Source organism: Centroberyx gerrardi, chromosome 5 (genome assembly GCF_048128805.1).
Source record: "Centroberyx gerrardi isolate f3 chromosome 5, fCenGer3.hap1.cur.20231027, whole genome shotgun sequence".
Lineage (NCBI taxonomy): Eukaryota > Metazoa > Chordata > Actinopteri > Beryciformes > Berycidae > Centroberyx > Centroberyx gerrardi.
In genome coordinates, this window is record NC_136001.1 from 28,333,232 (window position 1) to 28,356,227 (window position 22,996).

Below are 22,996 nucleotides of genomic sequence, written 5' to 3' on the forward strand. Positions count from 1 at the left end.
AACACAGGATGAAATAAATACCAAGGACAGCCTCACGCACAAAAACAAAGACTTTCAGTGAAGGATGGCATGAATATACCATCCTTAATGTTGGAACCTACCTAAATACAGGGAGATACTGTCTGCCATTCATTCAGATGAATGGCCTTGAACTCAAACCTAATGAAAATCACTATAATATTCCTATTATATTCATAGAAAGACTTATAGTGTGTCTGTGGTTCACAAGAGTGAGTTTGTTTGACTGATTATGTCTGCTTTGTAATCATTATAATATTCCTATCATACTCATTGAGGATTTTACATATAGTTTATAGTTCTACTGTGATAGTTGCATAGTATACTTCTAACATTTATGATGGAATTATCTATCAGTAGTTATTTTTCATCAAGGTTTACTAAAGTAAAACTAATTGGACAGCATGAAACGTTTATTTGAGCACTATTTGTCTCAATTTGAGGGAATGATTGAAAAATTAGTGGGCATGGCAGCAAATATTAAATGCATATAGACTACAGTATATATATATATTTTGAACTGAGAAAAATTTAAAAATAAAATATATTATTAAAATGATTTACAGCTGGATTTAATCAATGTTGATGATACACCTCCATAGAGTTGCACAAATCTGAGGATGTTTCACTTAAAAGAGAAAAATCTTGCCTAGGTGAGAGAGTTCAGTGCAACATCAGGTGTACAATACCACCATCAATTTAGACAAAAGTCAATTATACTTTCAGAAAAGGGTTAATTTATGCTTTTCCCCTTCAAATGTTCTATTCTCATATAACCTAAGCCTACATCATTTTTATATTACTTAATATGAATTATAATATGAATTTATGCCATCCTAAATGCGTGAGTAAACTCAAATCCGCAACTAATGTGGGTAAACAGAGTTTGGCGGGGTTTACCCTCCACTACATCCTGTAAACAACTGTTAGTTGCATGGGAAGGACGATAGGGGGAGCTATACGCACAGTGATCTATAAAGGAGAGAGAGTAATATTCTTTCATGGACAGGACGAGGGGATTGCAAATAACTTCCAATGTACACTCTCATGGCTCTTTCTGACTTATTGTAACAAAATGTACTCATATCCAAGACTAGCTTCATATATCTTGGCTTCCATTTTATTAATTTAAAGAATAACAATAATAGACTAAGGGTTGGTTTTAAGGGCCCTGTGGAAAATTCTGGACTTATGTAGTTGAGGCTTGTCCATTTACGATTGCTTCAGCCAACAAAATTGATTTTGTTAAATACTCGATGAATACTAATACGACAGAAAATACAAAAACAACATATTGTGCAATATTGGGGTTATTATGCTAAAGATCTTTATCATGAATTTATAAGGGTCCTCGTCTGCGCATGCGTACTGTGGCGCCACACTGCCCGCGCCGGTGGTGAATGCAACGGAGAGAAATTCAACTGCGTGCTCTGGACCAGACAGACGGAGGCGGCGGTACCTGCGCTTCAAGGGATTACATCGCACATTTTACACCCAACCGGACAAAGAGTGACTGGAGACCAAGGTAGGAAACCAAAGCCGTGTTCCTCATCGCGTTTAAGAGTTTATCACCCGTGATAGCATCGCGGAACAGGCCCGTTTGCTGGGTGCATCAACAGCCTAGATTGTGTGATGCCGCATGTGGCTTGGCTTTGATGACGGCTTTTTGAGTTCAAAACAAACGGGACGAAGTAGCTAACACAGTGTTGTGTTAGTGCACTTTGTGGTCCCTTTTGTTGGTGTAGAGCCGTCTCTCGTGTTCGGCATGTGTTTCTTCACTGGGTGTTTCTACAGGGGTCCGTGGTTTCTCAGTTAGGGAAGTTTAAAGCTCTGTGTATTTCCACGCCGCCTGATTACGGCAAGGAAAAGTATGAAGAAGTAGGCCTAGCAGCGAGGCCCCGGCGAGCTCTGTGAGCGACAGCTCGGCGGCCAATCAGATCTGCCTGTCCCGCCCACACCAGGCACAATCAGCCAGTTATATTTGCCTAAAGCGCTGACGTAGGCGGTGGTTTATTTCACACCACGCCTACTGGTTATAAAACACTGGACAATAAACTGTCATTACTGTATGGAAGTGGTCAACAAAAGGTTCCCTGGAAGTGCAAGAGACAAAATTTTCTCGCTTTAGTTTCTGTTATGAAACCTGTGAGACATATGAAGTGTATTGGATGCGTGGTATAAAAATCCAAAGGGGGTGGGGGGGACTATTTTTCGCTAATTTATCATGATGGAACATATAAGTTGAGTCGTGTGATCCTAATATATGTATCTCCCGACCTTTAGTGTCTTTAGTCCTTATTTTGTGTGCTGATCATCTGATTCCTGACACATGAATCGGCATCAACACACCAGCTCTCTGTTTGCGCCCTGCCTTGGTCGCTTTCGTTTCTCTCAAGCCGCTCTGTGTAGGCCATTAAAACAAAGAATTTCCTTAAATCAAACATTTTATTGAATCGGGCATTATTGTCCACCCTGTGTCAACAGATTACATATTTGCTTGCAACAGATAAATACATTTTAGAGTCATTGCCATTGTCTCCCATTGTTTCCATACGCGAAATCGCCTGACCAGAAAACACGTGGGTCGCCCAGTAGTGTGAAGATATCCGGTTTATAGGTCGCATTGAAAACCAACAACGCTGAGACTTTCTCCACTATGGTGAGTTAAATCGTCCACAGGACTAATGTAAGCTGTTGCAATGTATACTGTAAATCTGACAGATTTTAATTGAGGGCGGACCGGGAGTAAAATTGTGTTATCCGGATACCGGATAAGCATGACAAAAGAGGCGCTATTATCTGGAGGGAGTTGATATTTTCTATGAAAGGCAAATTGAAAAGAATGACCTCCTCCACCCAGCCTTGTTTTCTAGCTGAGGTTCTCCCAAACGTTTTAACACCAAGGACCCTCAAATAGATCAGCATTAAACGATAGGCCCTTATTTGATGAGATTGCATCGTAAGGGAGCCCATTTGAGAAGATTTGTGTTGGTAGACATGGTGCCGTGTAGGATTTGCTTGGTATAGAATACGTAATTGCCTGTAGGTTTACTGTAGGTCGGTGTTAACGGTGGAGGAAGAGGAAGTTCTGCTCAAACTAGTCATTCTTATATATTCTGTCATTGTGCTAACTTACAGGGAGTGAAATAACGGTGAAATTAAATGATTCCTCATTTTGCCGGGGAGACCCCTGGTGGTCCCAGACCCTCTGTTGTAGCTAATGTTAACAGTGAATATTTGGTATAGTTATGTTTCATTGCCAGTTGTGAGAATGGCTCAAGTTAACTCGGTTCAGACTAGCTTTACATGGTGTTGCAGTGTTTCAAAAAGAGTAATCTATAGCTATGTGTACACCAGTAGTATCATATCCCAACATGCTCTTCACTAAGGACCATTCTCTGGTGCAGGTGGAGCTAGGAAATAAAATCACAAGCGTGCTTTAGGTTTATTTGTTGAAGTTGTTTAATAGCTGTCTCAATCATAAACCCGCCCAGCTTTCTAGTGTCCTGCTGGCAAACAGAGGGAGCTCCTTTGCTTGCTTTTAATCACTTAATTACAACTCAGTTGCAACGTAGTCCTTGTGTAAAATAATTGCTAGAGAGCTGACAGTGAGAACGTCTTAGATTTTGAAGCCTTGATACGGTTGTATTTATTGTAATCAAGGCTAGACACAATATGGCCTTTCTCAGTAGTGCTATCAAGGCCATGTGGGTGTAGTTTAGATTGGTCTATTTCTTGGTTAACCGTGTGTGTGTATGTGTGTGTGTATGTACACGTACGTACAGGAGGTGAGCCTTGATGTGGGCAGTATGAGTAAGACGCCCCCTAATAGAAGAGGGATAACATTCGAGGTGGGAGCTCAGCTAGAGGCCAGAGACAGCCTCAAAAACTGGTGAGTCATGGCCCCACTTTTTCCTCTTTATTTCTGTAACTGTTCCCTTCCTTCTCTCGCTAACTTAAATTCTTAGTCTTTCCAAAGTGGGCCTGGCTAAGCTATTTTGTATGCCTACCATACATTAAAAGATTAAGGAAAGACTCAGTCACTGCACTTGGAGACCTTTGCTTGCATCACTGATCCTCCCACAGTAAACGACAGTTGGCGATGGGTGTGCGCTCTGAGTAGGCACCGACCCAGCCTCTGACCTGGAATAATAATGAAAGCCATTAAAATGAATCTATGACTGTTAATTCATATTTTACATCATCTTTTGTTGTGTTGTGTATGAAATGCATTGGCTGCTTGTCTCTAATCGTAAGTCGGAGGTAAAAAGAAAAAAAGGTAACCTTGTAGAATTATCTTCTTTTCCTCTCCCTTCTCAATCATGCATTGTTGATCTTCTTTCGTCACCTCAGGTATGCTGCCAACATAGAGAAGATCGACTATGATGATGAGAAAGTCCTCATCCACTACCGCCAGTGGAGTCACCGCTACGACGAGTGGTTTGACTGGACAAGTCCCTACCTGAGACCCGTGGAGCGGATCCAGCTGAGACGACAGGGCCTGCAGGAAGACGCCCCTGTGCCTGTAAGCCAAGATTTCTGTTCTCTCTTGGGTTTGCCTAAGCCTGTATTACATGTTGTTGGCATGCATGACGTAAATGCAGCATGGAGCCAGTAGTGGACCCATATAATTTTCAGTGGAGTGGCCAGTTCGACCAGGGGCAGCTGGGTCTGTATGTGCTTTAAGACCTTCCATCAATTGTCCTGCTGGTGCCTACCTTTGCATTTTGGCTTATATTGTTGCCATATTTCACAATATCATCATCAAGTTTATATATCCCCAAAATCTGTACAACCTTAGATAATTGGATATATCACTCACACAGCATTACAGTATTATAGGAGAAATTGAATTGTTACTTATTTATTGGAAAATCACTGCAAACTATGAGAATGAAAGAAAATAAGATATAAAATATGTGCAAATGGTTACAAGTTATTTGGCACTTCTGCCATCTTTACTTTTTGAGCTCTGCTAATTTTTATAAGCAGTGTCCCCAGGTGTTTTTTGCTCCTGTCACACTACCAGTGTCTTTGTGGAGAATGTAGCAATAGTGGAATAGCAACTTTTGCAGGCAGATGGCTGCCTCTTCCTCATCACTATTTCTGAATGACTCCACAACCTCCTCAGCTATAAACTTTCTCCTCGCCGTCTCTGGATTTGCCTCAGAATGAATGCTAGCTCAGGTGCTAACTTCACGCGTCACTCCCAGGCAAACAAGGCCAGCCTCCAAATAAGACACTCTGTTAGGCTTTGACCCTACATGATGACGGCTAGTGGTGAACATATGATCAGTAAAGATGGCGGAATATAATCGGGCTAAGTCCCTCATGTGCCAACCAAAGTAGCGACCAATTCATGTTTTCACAACTTTACACATTACTTTCAAAGTGAAACACATACACAACTGTCAAAAAAAGGCGAATCCAAGGCACTCTTCATATGATTAAAAAGCTTTAATCAAAGGCTAGTTCATGGTCAAACAGATAAAATCAAGCCAACATGTTTCGGCCAATATTGGGCTTGCTAATTAGCTGCAATTCTGTAGTTTCACATGCAAAAAACGCATCTATCTAGCTCAAACTATTGAAACACAGTAATGTTTTAAAGCCACATTTTGGTATGGCCTTTATTTAAAATGGGTAAAACACAAACATATCTTAACTACTACTCCTAGGATACTTGAAGTTTGCTGCAGTTAGATGTTTTTTTTTGTCTGTGGCATTCCTAGAGATCATAGTGAGTTCAGAAATGAGGTGGTTTAGGAGAGAAAGTGAGAACGGTGAGGAGGGGACTTCAAAGAGCTCTGTGTTCATCTGAGATCAATTTAATAAGGCTTAAATGAAAGATAAGAAATGTATCCTCTATTAATATAAATATAACATTTATTGTTCATAAGGGAGATCATTCTTAAAATTGGTGTATGTTCAAGATGTCTTATGGAGAGATCAGTCAGATTTCAGAGGCGTGCATGGCCGCCCCTGTCCAACCCTCTGCAACCGCCACTCCATAGGCCACTGGTCCATTCCACACCTATCCATAACTGATTTTTAGTTATGCTTGAATTAAGCTCTGATCACTAGTGATTTAAGCTCAACCTGTATAGTTTGATATGATACCATTCTTGCCAAACTTTGAACTGTTAACGGGGTCGTTTAATAAAGACGTACCCTTGTGATGAATGTCTCTGTCCTTCCTCCAGGGGTTTCATGTGAATGACAAGGTCCTGGCCAGCTGGTCTGACTGCCGTTTCTACCCAGCTAAGGTCCTTACAGTCAATAAAGATGGTGGGTATCAGTTAGTTGTGGTGTTGAGCACTGGTATATAGTTTTGAGTAGAAGCTAGGGTTGTGCATCTCACCATCCAAGCACGATTCGATTTGCATCTCGATACGCAATCAACGATCCGATGCATGTAGATACATTTTACGCAGCCACCAGATCAATACGCTTCGATTCAGCTCCGTCTCAATGCGATACGATGTGGTGCGGTGCGATATGTCTTATAAGCGACTGTGCCTGGTTATGAGAAGAAATATCCTAATTGGTATATATCTACTCAATCCAGTAATGGGAGAGGGAGTGAAGGATGGTGTTAACGACCTATTTGGAATCTCATTTGTTTGTATTAAAACATGAAAATCAGTCAAACAGGCAGTTGCTTATTAACAATTATTTTCTGCAAAGAGATGCTTGCCTAAACAATATGAAAAATGCATTTTTATATTTAAAATGAAAGGCTGACTGCCAACCTGCTGTATGTAGGCTCTAGACTATCAGTCACTCACAGGAAGTAGCTTTGGAGAAAACACGAGAGAAACAGACAATGCAAGCGGCAAATTATTAGATGCTAAAAAACAAGAGACATGTGTCATATCGGGCTTTACACTGAAGCCCGCATCATATTATCTGCGATTCCCTCCCAAATTTTGCCCGATACAAGCTTTCTGAATCAGTGTAGCCGTATCTTAAACATTAAGCCCGATACATCTGTTAAAATTGGTGAATCATCACACCCCCAGTAGAAACAGTATACTATAAATCTATTTCACTAACAATATAAATGTGTGCATTCATTGTATTTTTACTTATTGATTGTTCTGGCATAGTATCACAACAGGACTTTTTTTTTATTTATTTTTTTAGAAAATGTTAAATATTTATATGATATATGTTGCTTAATTAATGTCGTTGACGGTTGTCAGCATAGCGTGGTGACTCAAATTGGCGAGTCTGGACAAGGTACAAGTCCGTGAATGAAAACCTCATATCCCAGTGTTGGGCAAGTTAAACTAAAACGTGTCAAGTTACTGCCTAGCCCATACCTACACACGCACACACATGTGTGCAGGCTGGAGCATACTGTAGAATTTTAAGTTTCACTTTTGTTTTCACAGTCCGTTGTGTTGATTGGATGAGATCCAGTAAGAGCAGAACTGCTTTCTCCTCCACTGGCACCGCTTTAAAACGAACTGAAACAGTTTGGAGATAGGTGTGTCTGATGTGCCACCACAAAGCACCTAATAGCAATATGGCAGTCAGATTGAGGAGAATATCCCACATTAAGAACAAAAATGACAGTTCAAACATAGCTGGCTGGAAAGGAGTCAGTAATCGTCCTTCTGTTTGGCAGCCGGCACTTGTGTAAAACATGGTTTGCATCAGTTTAATCCCCTTTATCCCCTCAGCATCCTACACCGTGAAGTTCTACGATGGTGTCATCCAGACGGTGAAGGGGATTCACGTGAAGCCTTTTGTTAAAGAGGTAAATTTAATCAGTGATCATGAATATCCAGAACTCCTATTCAGCATACATCATCTATCTCTATGTCTGCTTTTTCCTCTGTCGTCCATGTCTTGAGCGCTGTATTCAACTCTGTTTTCTATTTTTGCTCGTCGCCCCGCTGACAAAATAGAAGGGTGGTGTTGGCGGAGGGAGGTGTCGGTCCAGCGACAGGAACATGGTTAGGAAGGTCCAGAACGGCAGAGACCGGAGGCCTCAGGAGAACGGAGGCCCTAAGAACAAGCGGGCCAGACGCAGCACCTCCGACCAGGAGGAGGACAGCAACAGTGAGGATGAGGAGGACGAAGCGTGGGAAGAGGGAACGGTCGACGAGAAGAGCAAGAAAACAGACGGTGAGGTAGAGGCCGCTAAAGTCGGAGCACCCGTGATCAAACGGGAAGAGGAAGCGTCGCAGCAAGCGTGCCAGAACAAGCCCAGGGACGGGGAGAAGGAGACGGGACTCACGAACGGAGTGAAGGAGGAAGAAGAGAAGGGGCAAAAGGAGGACAGTTGTCATTTAAACAGAGAGGTAAAGAAAGAGGAGGTGGAAACAGAACTGAATGGAACCAAGCCATACACAGAGGTGCCCAAGCCATACACAGAGTTGCCCAGTCAGACGTCAGCGCAGACGGAGCAAGTGTCTGTCACTATGACAACCACAGAATCCAATGGTGACGTGGAGCAGAAGCCAAACGGCCAATCGGATAGCTCCCAGCCTGCAGGGGAGGTGCCACCTGCCCAGCCCGTGAAACGTAAGTGTCCGTGGCAGTGAATCAGCAGGAATGTCTCTGCTGGAGTGTGAAATTGAGTAATTGAGTGCAGTAAATATCACATAAGATCTGGGTATATCTTTCAAGATTTGAGTTGCCAGCCACTGCTTGTTAAAAGTATTTTCTTTATCTTCAATAGCGGTAAGAAAGCAAGGTTTCCACAACCCCAACAGATTCAGCAGAGAACCATGTGAGTATATCCCAACACTCCTGGTTATTAAACCAATACAGTTGCCACTTGTATCTTTGTGTGTTCTCCTTTTCCACACCTCACATACCCTCCCCACAACCTTTTTGATGCTGTTTCAGTGTACCGGGTTATCAAAAACCAACCTCCTCCAGTCCTGTCCATCAACCTCGACCACAACCCGTTTAAGTGCAGTGCTCCCGGCTGCACCAAGTCGTTTCGCAAGGCCAAGCTGCTGCACTACCATATGAAATACTACCATGGGGAGGACCAGCCTCTGGAGGGGGACCGCAGTCCGACCAGGAACATCCAGACCAGGGCCTCCGAGAAGCAGGCTGCCACTTCCTTGGAGAGCCCCAAAAGAAGGCGCACCATCTCCGCCTCGATGCGTGAGTTCCTCTCTTAAGTCGAGGCTTGCAGTCCACTCGTAGCGACCAAAGTGCCGCTTTACAACAAATTGGGTCAGTTGCTATTTCCACAAGTGTCTGAACTAAACGCTAGTCGCGCACCGATTATTATCAGCCTGATTATGTCATAGTGAACGATGGCACGCTTACATCAGGGATCACACACTTCAGAGATTTACACTATATTGTAAATATAGCACTTCTAGCTTTGCTAATATATCAGGGCTTTGGGCTGATGTTTGCCTGTTTCTTTCCCATTCCTAGACCCTGGTGGAGCTGCCCCGACCGCCCGAAGCGAAGTGAAGGCTGCAGGCAGACGCACATCAGCCCCCCCTGCTGTCAACACCCAGGGCCAGCAACAGAGGGCACTGCTGAGGGAGAAGAGCAAGGAGAACCAGCTGGACAGGAACGGATGCCAGCAGCAGGAGAAAGACGCAGACAAGAGTGGCTTTGACATTGGTCAGTATGATGCGGAGAGAAGATGTTGTAGATGAAGTGAGAAATGGCCGCTGTGTTACGTACAGCCCTACCTGTTCACTGTCTGTGTCACCTCTTAGTGTATTGTAATGACACCGTTTAGTGTTTTTGCATTAAAGGGTTTCACATTAGCTCATAGAGTAGGAACTCTTGCTTGCAATGTTAGCTGCGCTCACATGCGGCTTTCCTCTTGCCACTTGACTGTGCCCAGGGTCGGTGAAAGACAGACTGAGGGACAAACCAAAACAGAAGGACTTCCTCCGCATTAAACTAAAGAAGAAGAAGAAGAAAAAGAAGGCCAAGTCTGGTAAGAAGGGGACCCTGGCGTACTGCATGGGGCCTCCCCGCGTATCTGCTGCCACTGCATGTGCACTCACCGCGACATTGTGGTCATGGCTAGGCCGTGGAGCATAAAGGACTCCATTCACCCCTCTTGGTGTGGTGGCTGAGCCTCTGTGTGTGGGAGTAGTGTTACATCTGCTGCTGGCCTCCATCACTTCATTGGCCCAATCAAATGGCTCCGACTCTTCTCTTTTTCATCTTTAAATCATAGCTTGCTTTTTTACCCTCTTGTACAACAACTCTGACAGTGCTGCTGAAGAATAGCCAGCTTCTTTGGTGGCACTGATAATGCCCAATTCAAACACCAATCCAACACTGGTCTCCGTTCCTAGTTAGGAATGACACTAGTGTGTATGGCATGCACACAGTTGCATATGATTGGAATGTATCCTTCCACTGATTGGTTATTTCACACCATTAAAAGGCTTTGCCTGTAACGTGGGCTATATGCATTGTATAAAAAGATTGTCCCTGACCACTCTTGAGTCTATCATATTTCTCCATAGTGTTTGTTGTGCCACAGTTTGTCACCTCTAGACTAGCTTTTGTTCAGCATTTACAAAGTTGACATTTTGTTCTACGTCTGCTTCCCCCCTTCCCTGTATTAACAGACTACACAGGTAGTGAGGAGAATATTGACATCTCAGTATTGGGTCTTCAGTCCAAATTGAATTTGCCACTCAAATTCCCCCTCTCACACAATCACAAGCCTGAGGCCTACCCCAGCAGGCCCGGATACAGCCACTCAGAGCAGATACATGTGGATGGTGGGTATCTCTATGGTTGTGTGTGTGTGTTTGTGTGTGTGAATGTATATGGCTTGCTCTCCCCTCCATTCTTCCATTCCCTTGGATTCAATCCATCAGCCAATTATCTCAATTTGATCTGCATCATTCCTGGTATCTGTGTCCAAATGTTCTTGCTCAATTTTCCTCATACCATGTAATGACAAGTGAAATAAAACTGGGCTGCTGCCACAGATTGGACCTGATTTTCATGGTTGGTTGATTGAATCCTGAGCTGTTCTTCGCTGCTACGGCTTGCTTTATTATGTAATTCCCACATAATTATTCACGAAAGCTCGTATTACTGTGCATTATAAAAATCTGTAGATTTACAATATTTAAATTGGCAGATGTTTGTAAAATGGAATTTGAATTGAATTTGTCCTGGGGCAGATTGCTTGCAAGCTGTGCCATCCCCTTGAAAATATATCTAATTTTCTTTCCTCCTCTACCGTAGATGAGGACAGCATCAGTGACTGGTCCACTGACAGCTGTGGGTGGAGCGACGATGACTTCGGCGTGGATTTGGACGTCACCACGCCGCCCTTGAGCGTGGACTCTGTTGCCCTTGATACGAGCGATCAGGAGATAGTACGGTGTATCTGTGAGGTGGAGGAGGAGAATGACTTCATGATCCAGGTGAGCTGCTCATTGTGTTAATGTGTTGCGACACCTCACTCCCCCACCCTGCTTTAGAGCTAGGAGTTTGCCAGTGATGCCAGATGAGAACTTGTGTAGGGGGAAGAAAATGTATGAAGCGCACTGCAGCTGTTAGTTGTCACTTTTTGTCATGATTTACAGTTTGTTGATCTATTTTTAGACAATGCAAGCTTTTTTTCCCCATTTTATCTCAGAGTTGCACTATTGTTAAGTATTGTATTTGTGCTTCTCGCAGTGTGAGGAGTGTTTGTGCTGGCAACATGGCACCTGCATGGGCCTCTTGGAGGACAATGTTCCAGATAGATACGCCTGCTACATCTGCAGAGACCCACCAGGTGAGGGAAACCGCCTCTTAATCCCAACAGCTTTTAATAATCATGATATACTATCATATAATAAAAATGCTCATTTTAATGTGGAAATAGCTCATTTTATCTCATTTTATGTGCAGTTTCATGGTTCTGGTTTGACTTGCTTTTATCTTTGTAGACATCAAAGCAAGATTTTTGGCTAACTGCTAATCTGATAGAAATGGTTGCATGCTTCCAGCCAGGCTGTTTGACTTGGTAAAGCATCATGTGCCATCTAGTGGACAAAAGTATGTTATAGCAAGTGTACAATGAATATGGGACAGTGGAGATTTTGCACATATGCATAATTTATAAATTACTGTCAGACAGTACATAATCTAAATATGCTGTTACTATTACATTATGAATCTAATTTTTACTACCTGAGTGAATCATGAATATTCATGCTATACAGCATACTCCTGAATGCTGCCAGCCATTGTTTTTATCATAAGCTGAAATGCAATCCTTAAAGATACTGGCTGCAAGCTAATTTACAAGCATGTGCACAAATACAGTAAATGTGTTGGTAACAAGCTGTATGAATATGGCTGTTTTTACGACAAGTGCGTTTAGCGTTATCTAGGTGCTCAGGTGGAGGTTTGGGGGTTTGCATGATTGGAGTGAGTGAAACTGTGTTGACTTTAAAAACTCCACCTGTTAACACCAAAGAGCTGTAGAAGCACAGTGTTATTGTAACTAAGAGAATTGCTGAACAAAATATTGCATTCATGCATTGGCTTAGCCATTATAGTTAGAAATTAAATCTCGAGCTACTTCCTGGTATGTGTCACGCTTGTAACTTCTACCGTACTGCCTGGTGTACAAGTGCACACAGTATTTCCCTTATGCAGGCATATTGGGGCTTTGGCGTAAAGAGCGCATAACGTAATTCCCTTTAACAAAAAGCATTTCACAGAAACCAACCAACCAACGAGCACACAGAGCATTTATAATGTGTTTTGCACTTCTCTCATCATGTGTCCCAGGTCAAAGGCAGAGCCTGCGCTACTGGTACGACCGCGAGTGGTTGAGCAACGGTCACATGTACGGCCTCTCCTTTCTGGAAGAGAACTACTCTCACCAAAACGCCAAGAAGATCGCCACCACCCACCAGCTACTGGGGGATGTGCACCATGTGGTGGAGGTCCTCAATGGACTGCAGCTCAAGATGAGCGTCTTACAGTGAGTACAAGAGGCTCGTCAGCACAGTATAGGTTGTGTTATCGTTAGCTACTGGAGTCAAATTGAATCCAGGGTGATTCAACTGACAATTAGACCGAATGAAGTTCAGCAACAGACTAAACTGATTTGTTGATGTGTTGATCACACGGCAGTCTGATCTTTGCTTTGCCTCTTCAGGAGCAAGACCCACCCTGACCTGCGGCTGTGGTGCCAGCCCTGGAAGCAGGCGGAGAGGCCCCGGAAAAGCTTCGACTCGTGCCCGGGCACCGACGCGGCCCCGTCCCCGGCGGCGCCCGACGAAGACATGAGCCGCGGCGAGATACTGATGTCCAACGCCTTGGAGAAGCTGAGCCGCGCCGCAGCCACCGCCACCTCCTCCGCCTCCTCTTCCTCCTGCTCCTCCTCCTCCTCGCCCTACCTGTCTTTCCAGGACTCGTACATCAGCAGCGAGCACTGCTACCAGAAGCCGCGGGCGTACTACCCGGCGGTGGAGCAGAGGCTGGTGGTGGAGACCCGGCAGGGCTCGGAGCTGGAGGACAGCATGAGGAGCACCGAGGACCTGCTGGAGAGGGAGCAGCGCTACGGGGGCCTGCTGGAGACGGACAGGCCCAAAGCACTCAGCGCCAACATCAAGGTTAGGCTTCATCCCACAGGGGACAAACTAGACCTGCAGCTGCCTTCAACTTCATATCACCAACAGTACCAACAGTACTTGTGGTGTGACGTGAGATTAACTTTGCGTGAGTAGTGGATCTAGGAAAAAACATTTCAATTTATAGGGCAGTGTAGCCTATAGAACTAATCGGTATATACTATATTTCCCTCTTTTGTGAAGCCAGTTTCATTTCTGCACAATTACAAAAATAGCTTTACCAGCAGTTTATTATCAAAGGAAAATAAGAAACAAGAAAACAGGGGTTATGGTTAAAGTCTGATTTTTCAAGTTGATTTACTGCTTAGAAATCTCTTTAAAATATTTTTTCATACCATTTGGTCAGGTTGTATTTATCATGTATTTATCATTATGTTAAAAGCATTTCTCAACTTTTATTCCCAGTTTTCCCACATGTGAACACATTTAAAAAATGCAATGAAAAAATGTTCCCAAATCTTGGACATCTTTGGCTCACCTGTGCCTTCTGCTTCTTGAGTCATCTCTCCAAACAGTTACCAAACTTGTATACATCATGCTCACCTTGCCTCCTGCTGCTGATATGCAACTACTGAAAAACCCATGTGAAATAGAAGTTTGCATATTTTTCTAGGTTGCTTAGCATGGCTTGCCATTAGTATGCAGGGAACACGCAATAGCATGATCTCTCAATAAATAATAAGGGTGAAACGAGCTGGCAAGTGCACGTAGAGACCATGCACATAGACATGTTTAGACACACAAATTATGAATAAGATGAAAGAAGGACTGGAGGGGAATTTAAATAAAGGATTTCTTATAATTGATTTGCTAAAGTCATTCATGGATTTGTCTCAGCCCTACTTCGAATATCACCAACCCTCTTTTCATTTAGCTATCCAATTCTGTCAATTTTAATGAACTGTTTCAAAATAGCCACGATGTATCTACTTATCATTTGTGTGCATGAATGATGTGAGTTGATGTAGCAGAAAGCTTATGTACAATGACAAGTGAAGCCTAAACCTCTGTGTAATGAAAACACCGTCCGACCGTTTCACTCCAGGCTTCGAACGCTGGCCGATGGTTCCAGGCTGAGGTGAAGGAGGAGGGAGGGGGGGGTCCTGGAGGGGCTTCAGACGACAGCAGGCAGCATCACCAGTGGCAGATCAACCTGCTGGACCACATAGACGCAGTCCAGGACGAGGTCTCGCACAGGATGGACTTCATTGAGAGGGAGTTGGATGGTAAGATATGGGGCGGGCTGTACTTGGTCACTAGCTTTATCTCTTTAACAGTGTAGGAAACGTAACGTAACACCAAACCCAAATCTATGTAAAGCCTGACATCTTAAAGGTAAAAAAGCATGCTACTGAAATTGCCATTTGCAAATGACTGATCTTTTTCAGGGCAGAGTGATCTTTGGACAAAACAATTTATATAAACGCCAAAATTATCGTTTGATATCGTCAAGACATAAGAAGCCAAATTACCCACAAAGGTCCAAATGAAAGACAACTGGATTGAAGAGAACATCCATGATGTTAGCAGTCAGTTACTTCAAGTTGTTAACATTATATTTATCTCCAAGCCTAGGTTGAATTGTGCAAGTTGTATCCGACAGCTAGTTCACACAGCTAACGATTTGACTGTCAAAGAAGCCCCACTATGAAGCATAATGTAAGCATATTGCTAATACTAAAGACAAAGGCTGTTAATGCTAATGTAAGCCTAATGTAAATTCGACTAGTGACCTGGGAAATGCACAGACCGACGTTGGTGTGAAAGGCTCTACCCAGGTTAGTCGACCCTGGTCAGGATCTTCTTTGTGTGAAAGTTGAGTATTTGAGCCGTGTTGCTCGATGTTGAACACAGAATGTAAACACATCTGCTTTTGATGATGTTATATGAAATGATAAGGTGACAGCTCAGAGGACATGCCCATGTAAAAGGTGCGGTGACAATTGCCTCGTACCTGGGATGGACCCGGATCAGCATACTGTAATATTCCCGGGTCATGTAGCGTTTCTGGGCTAGAGGAAACCCATCATGTATATCGTAACTGTGTACTTGGCTCTTAGTTGTTCTGCTTCTCCCCCTCAGTGTTGGAGAGCTGGCTGGACTACACAGGGGAGCTGGAGCCTCCTGAGCCTCTGGCCCGTCTGCCTCAGCTCAAGCACCGCATGAAACAGCTGCTGACAGAACTGGGCAAAGTGCAGCAGATCGCCCTGTGCAGCTCCACATGAGGGCGCCAGAGAGCAACGCAGGCCTCACTCGCCACACGGCACGCGGAGACGATGCAGAGGAGGAAGCTCACCGCTCTCTGGTCGGAGCGATGTCGATAGTCAACGCAAATGCACAGGTCGAGACTGTTTGGCGCTTTCTCTTTGACGTGAATTCAGCTGCTGTTTCTCCTTTCCTGAAAGGTTCTGTGCGGTGGAATACAATGCTACAGCCAGTGATCATATAACTAAATATTTATATGAACATGTACGGAAAGTAAGCATCACGAATCAGGATTAAACACAAAAAGTAACCTCTTAAGTGCAGGAAAATCCATAGGGCCAGGTTAACACTTTTTATGGTTCCCATGCAACTCCAAACCATATGAATGCCTTTTGTCTGAGCTACTGTTCGAGGTTGCCCTGTTTCTCTCAGTACACAGTGCTTTACATGCAAAAGCTTTATATTCAAAGATCTCAATCGAGCTCCTGTTCCAGTTAACCCACATGGCCTCTTTGCAATAGTTTTTGAATCCATTCTTAAAAATGATCACCCTTTTGTTTTGTTTTTTCAAACAATATTTCATAGTTCAGTTTCCATGGTTCCATCGTTTGTCATGCCATACTGTGTTTAAAGCTCTTATGTTTTGCTGTTAATGTGGACAGAGGACAACTTGAAGACATCCAATATATAACGGCACTGTACAAGCAATCTCTCCACTAATGTTTCGTTCTGTTTTTGACCTTTTCAAGGGTTAGTTTTATACTACACTGTGAAGTTATTTTTGTCTGGAATCAAAGGGGTTTATTTTCAGCTGTAGAGACAGTGACGAGTGAGAGTTTGGTTTTCTTTCTTTCTAAATGTAATATTTGTTTTGGCTTCTTTCCTAAGAGAGTCCTCTCATTGATGTACCTATTATATCAGTTAATCTTTAAGTGTTTGTCATTTACAGTATCCCTTACTTCCATTTACTCTTGCATCGTTGTTGCTGTAGCACTTGACTCGCTGAAAACTGTATGTGGACTTGTCTCTTTTAAACCTTTGCATCTTGTGCTTTGTCAGTGACAAATACTACTCAGCTGACCTGTAAATTTCTGTTCCTCCTTGATTCCATTTCACCTGTTTATTTTGCAGTATTTTGTATTCTTTGTAAATACGTCATTCAACAAATGTGCTCTTCTTGGGATCTTTGTATTGAAAACATTCTCCAAAAAAGGATAATATTGTATGCTACTGTACTGTAAGTGTCTGGCTTAGAAGCAGGGGAGATGTCAAAAACAATGCAAAACAGATTTGCTGGTACATAAATAAACTATCATTGTTATTAATAGCCTACTTGTTGTGCGCACTATGGCCTCATTCTTGCCATTTGTAACATGCAGTTCCTCCTCATCTCTCTGACATGTTTGGCCTTTGAAGAAGAGTGGCCCTGCTGATCTTCTTATTTGTCCAGCTGGCAATAACCACTTCCAGTGAAGTCAAAGGTTGCATCTAGAGTCTAAAGCAACATGCTTTCTTCACAAGCGCTTACACAATCAGACTGAAAGTAGAGGTGGTAGAGACCAATGCTTTCTCCTTTCTCAACAACTACAGATAAAGGTTAAATAAAGAGCTTGCATCTATGCTTTAATGTAATATGTTTTTTATTGCACAGCCGATTTGTGCAGTTACATCATCAGATTCAAAACAAACTTGATGTGAATTGTAATCGGTTAATCTCTAAAATTTTGTCCAGCATAGTGTGGTCATAGGACGGCAAGGGATGTTATATTGCCCCCTAACCCCCGAAAAACTTGTACCAGCCGTCATGGGCATCTAACCTCTTGAGGGCGTTAGAATGGATTTGTATCAAAGATGTACTATGTTTTAAAAGAGAAGCCACTTAATAGTTAAAATAAAATACAAACGAGAGGAAGGTGGGAAGGTGGGAGAAAGAAAATGGGAAAGAGGAAGGTGGGACACCTCCGCAAAAGTGGGCGTTAAACCTCACGCATGCGCTGCCCCCCGTTACCATAGCGACCGATCTGGCACAGAACCTAATATAAAGTTGTTAACTACTCCTCGCAAAAAAAACGTGATATTGATCTCTGTGTGCTGTAACAGCACTTTCGGCTTTCGGCTCTATATAAACCTTCGATCTATTTTAATGGAAGATAGGGCCTCCATATCTCGTTAACGTTTCAGTCCATTGGGAGCAGAGAGTGGTGCATTTTTTTCGGGACAGAGTGAGACCTCTTCGCTCCTCTCGCCTCTCTGTCTGCACCGCCTCCTCTTATTGGCTGGCCGCCTGGTCGTCCGTAATGTCTGGGACGCAGCGTGTAGTTCCGCCCAGAGTCACATCGAAATACTAGTTGAGGCAGAGGAAGCGGGCAGGAACAGCGTGCAGAGCAGTTTTTATTACACAATTAACGTCGTTACTCAACCCATACCCCGAGAGGAATTGACTAGGATTCACCGGATACTTATTTTGTCGAGGCGGTAAGTCCCAAATTCGTGTTTTCGAGGTAGTATTTTCCGATTTCCCACTTGCAGATGTGTCGGATGCCACAGGAGATAGATAATCCCAGCTCGCTGGATTTCCCAGTCCGCTCGTGTTGCTCTCTGTGAACCGAATCGTGCGTTAAACGAATAGGAATCGTATCTTTTGATCAGACGTAACGTTAGATCGACCGGCATTCCGTGATGAATAGATTAAAAACAAATGTTAAAACACAAGGGGATTCAGTAGCTGCCTGAGCGCGAACGAAGCGATGCATCCGAGAACTGCAGTTGAATTGAATTTAGTTCATTGTCGCTCCTGTAAAGTGTGATGCGACACAAGGGCTGTTTTTACATAGTGTTTTAATTTTCAGTGCTGTACGTTACAGTATTGGTATCTGTTTATTTTTTTGTTTTTGTTACATTACGAATCCTCTCAATAGTAACTTGCGCTGTATCTGTAGCCCAGTAAGGCCTGTCACGATTCGTAACATCGCAAATTCGTTTACGAAAAAGCTATAGCAACGCTATAACAGAAGGTTGCTATACAAATATCACAGCAAAAAAAAAATCCTGTAGGAATATTATCGAAATATAATAGTGATACCATAGGAAATAAAAAAAAAAATAGCCTTCCATAAAGTACGATAAGGCCACTATAAACTCATATTGAGCATCACAAACACCAGTTGTGGCTATAGGTTTATTATAGGAAAAATATCGTGTTTTTACGTTAGGAGTACATCTCAACAGATGGCAGTTTGTCCGAAGTTGGGAGAGGGAACCTTCACGTAGGCCCTGTTTGATTTGTCACACACCATCTCTCATAGTCCCAACCTATCTATCTATTCTTCACATTATTCCAGCTGCACTGACCAAGACCCGACTTACACTAAGACCCGATCCATCATGATCAATCAGATCAATCATTATGATGTAGCTGCAGATGGCACATCGTTCAGACACCACATGATGGATGACAATGTCACTCGTGGCCATGCAAGGTCACACAGGTGGGAAGTGTGTGAGACTGGGCATCAGGTGTTTAGGTTAGTAGAAAGATCTATAGTAAACCTATAATACATTTTAGAAGGATACTGTTGTCTGCAACATCGCAGCAAAACTGTAAGTCCCTATAGGAATATTATAATGATACTATAGGAGATTAAAAATACCATCAAGTACGATAAGGTCATTATAACCTCTGTATTGAGCGCTGCATATACACTATGAGTCCCTATAGGAATATTATAGTGATATTTTTTAATTTCCCCGTGGTGGTATTGAATTCAGGTGATTTATCTCCCATAATGCCCTCAGCAGTGTCACGTGGTCAGCACGGTTTGGATGGAGCTTACACAACAAGCAACAACCAGGGCGTTTGTTGTCACTCACAACAGTGCTCCCATTGAAAGGCTATGGCACAGCCTATAGATAACAGACTTGACAGATAACTGCTGTCTATAAGCCACTCTGTGAAATAGTCTTTTGTTTTGGAAGCAGGAAAAATAACTGATAGTGGGCAGTTTGTGGTTTATTGGCATATCCTTGGAAGGAGTCCCCACCTGGTTGATTATTACAGTTAAAGGCTAATCCCTAACTGGTGGGAGTGTCAGAAGTTGTTGATTAAACCATACATTGCACCTTAAGAGAGAGATCTTGTGGAAATTTCCAGGAGATGTGTTCATGTTCTGTGCTATCTGTCTTGGCTCGTGTTTAGCAGCCTCCACTGGAATTCCAAAGTAGGAAAAGGCCATTCAAGATGGAGACATCCCCATTTTGAATGGTTTAAAATGGGCCTATGCACTTTATTACAATATTTTTGTAGCTGACAGGCTTCATTTATCACATTTAGGCTAATTCAACTTTTGTGGGATCCCACTTTACACAGGTGCACAGAGAAATCTAACTTGGGGTCACATCACATTCAGAGTAAAAACAAAACAGTGCAACAATACCTTGAAGTATTACAATGTGTCCTCAAGTATTGTAATGTTAACAGTAGTAATATAAGTGAATGATGCGAGGTAATTCATGTGTGTCAACATAAAGGATCCACAGTACTGAGGTACTACTATCCAGCGGGGATTACAGCGTGCATCTCGCTGTAAAGTGATTGGTGCATAGAATTGCTTCTGTGTAGAATAGGATTTCTAACAGGAATTTCAGGGATGACTGTCAGGAAGTAATGCTCACTAGAGAGCTGGAAGCTGTAATTAAGCCGTGGTGCTGACAGTCAGAGACAGTGATGCTGAGGTGAGAGCGAGCTCAAGGCCGTCTCTCTGTTTGTCAGCGCTGGAGGGCGAGACAGAGGAGATGGACATTTACTCTGACTTATTCACGTTGTTGGAAATGCCTCGGTTGTCAACAGCACATCCCAGTCTCCTGCCTCTCAGTCATCTGCTGTGGTCAGTCGTTTAACCGCACCCAGGCCGCTGTGGCAAACAACTTGTGTTGATGTTGTTTTTTCTTACAGATACATGCCCACGAGAGTAACCTAAGTTAACACTGTATCGTGTGATTATTCTTCAGCCTGACCTTCCCTCTCTGGAGCTGTGCTGCCGCTGCCGCTGCTGTGTTTTTGTAACTGAACTGCATCTGTAATTTAAGCTGTGCCAGGCCTAGAGTTACAGCACAAGCCTTGCACAGCAGCTTCCAGCTCTCCGAGCAAAAACAGCTGATGCATACGTGCCTCTGTTCCAGGGTAACTTCTGAAATGTTTCCCGTGACCGCAATGTTTCCCAGACAGCTTACCTGAACGACGATCCCGTCTGTCCCTGCTCTGTCAGTCTTAACTGTCTGACACTGCCTGCAATAACTGGGATCTAGTGGAGGATGACCCCACTTAAACTCAAGTTACCCCCATTTACTTTGTTGTGTAATAGTTCACCTACCTTTTTTTTAAAGCCGAATAAATAAATTCATTGCATGCATCATAGTAGGTAGTGCCATATTGATGCAAGTTACATCAAAGTGCTTTATATTGGTGCTTTTTTGCTTCGCCTCGTGGCAATTGCTGACTGAATGAATGTAAAACACCAGCAGGCTCGTGCGGGGCAGCAGCGGCGTCCACAGGTTTCTCAGCAACTCCTATCTGCCGGATCACTCTGCCCGCTGGAGAGAGAACTCTATCTGTCTCCATTTTCTTTATCGGCGTCAGCAGTAATATCAGCAGGTGGCGCGGAGGAGAGGGGCAGAGCACAGGTGGGAAGCTTGTTGATCCAAAGGGATGGATGCGGTCCAAGTTGGACCTCTGGACCGCCCCGGGCCGTCCTTCAGCGCCGCTCTTCATTTACGATCGTATATCTTAAAACCCGCCCGCATACGTCTGCAGGCACACATTGCAGATGCATCACCGCAGCACAGTAAAGGTGGCTGACCGCCCTCCGTTGCCTTTACTGACATAGCACATTGTAGGAAAAAGTGGTTGCATTCGTCCCTCTGTTTCCCTAAAGTGGCTTATGAGCGACGTCGGCACTGTTGAAATAACAGGACACGGCTGTTTGCAAAACAAAATGTCACACTATTCCTTTAACTCTGATGCTTTTTATTCTCGATCTAAACGACAGCCCGTCCTTGCTCATTCTCACTCGCTATAAAAGTAAAGGCGACTTTACTTTTTTCCCCTCTGAGAAATCTCATTAAGCTCATTGGGCTTTGCTGCTCTGTGCATCTATCCACGTTACACCGAGAGAGAGAGAGAGAGAGAGAGAGAGGGAGAGAGAGAGAGAGAGAGAGAGAGAGGGAGAGAGGATGTTCCGGCCCTCTTCTGAGACAAATCCCCTGTTGGTCATAGATACGAATAAGCCGGCATACACAGCACACACTCGTCCAGCCAGAATGGACAAACCCTAAGACGTGTTCAACATGTCTCTGGATTGGCCGCATGCAGCATGGACGATTTCGCCCCTCGGTTTGCTTTAATGACCCATGGAGCAGCCAGGGAAGTTAAATGCTTTAGCGGTTGTAATTGTGATGGAGCAAATGGCAGATACAACGCCCCAGTGGACGCCCTCCCCCCCCCCTCCTCCACCTCCCCCCCCTTCAGCAGTTAAACGCGGGCGAAGAGGATACGCCACACACTAATCATCAGACGCTCGTTCACTGAGTGAAGAGCACTCTGGGAGATTGGGCCCAGGCCTGAGTGTGTATGTATATGTGTGTGTGTGTGTGTGTGTGTGTGTGTGTGCAGCTCGGCAGTAAGTCGTGACCCTGGTCGTGTCATAACGCATTTGCATGTATATTGTTTATATATGCGAGGAGAGAAACAAGGCGTCGTGTGCTTTCATTTCTTTTTTATGCCTTATTGCTGTGTTGGAAGTGAATGACAGCTCTCAGCTCTCACGGGATCTCATGCCTTGGCAATGTTATCAACTTGTGCCTGTGTCAAAAGAGGCAAACATTTGTCCGTTTCCCTTTTGTCAGAGTGGTCCGTGTTCGGCGTCGTGCATCCCGAATGCCAAGTGCGGCCGCGTGGACCGGTAAAACGTTCCAAGTCGTGAGCGGGTTGCCATGATTGAGCAGAGAATGACTTTATGTAAATGACGGCGAAAAGGTCATTCGATCTCCGCGGCGCCACGGCGGCGGCGGTCCCCCCCCCCCCGCGGTTGCCAAGGACACCGCCGACCTCCATGGAGAGCAGCCGGGAGGGGAAGGCGCCAGAGGAAGCCACTCTGTGTTCCTCGGGAGACCGAGTTGTC

General features: G+C 43.9%; 2 protein-coding genes across 6 annotated transcripts in view; both read left to right on the forward strand.

The window, feature by feature from the left end:
• Positions 1–1,414: 1,414 nt before the first annotated feature.
• On the forward strand, positions 1,415–17,153 carry phf20a (PHD finger protein 20, a). Of its 5 annotated transcripts, XM_078283589.1 has the most exons (18): positions 1,429–1,543; positions 2,591–2,677; positions 3,804–3,910; positions 4,372–4,543; positions 6,222–6,306; positions 7,707–7,783; positions 7,935–8,553; positions 8,711–8,761; positions 8,881–9,147; positions 9,430–9,624; positions 9,854–9,949; positions 10,596–10,751; positions 11,227–11,408; positions 11,665–11,764; positions 12,769–12,964; positions 13,142–13,598; positions 14,662–14,842; positions 15,699–17,153. In XM_078283589.1, the coding sequence occupies exons 2-18, from the start codon at positions 2,675–2,677 to the stop codon at positions 15,839–15,841; spliced, it is 3,087 nt and encodes a 1,028-aa protein (XP_078139715.1). In that variant the 5' UTR covers positions 1,429–1,543; positions 2,591–2,674; the 3' UTR covers positions 15,842–17,153. The 5 variants fall into 5 exon arrangements, with proteins under 5 accessions (XP_071773555.1, XP_078139717.1, XP_078139716.1 ...); XM_078283590.1 differs by lacking the exon at positions 2,591–2,677 and having other exon boundaries at positions 1,421–1,543; XM_078283592.1 differs by lacking the exon at positions 10,596–10,751.
• A 1,010-nt stretch (positions 17,154–18,163) lies between these two features.
• ndrg3a (ndrg family member 3a) overlaps positions 18,164–22,996 on the forward strand; it is a 31,717-nt gene continuing 26,884 nt past the window's right edge. The window contains exon 1 of the mRNA XM_071917417.2: positions 18,164–18,296. The gene's annotated coding sequence lies outside the window, so the exon portion shown is untranslated. The remainder of the gene's footprint in view (positions 18,297–22,996) is intronic.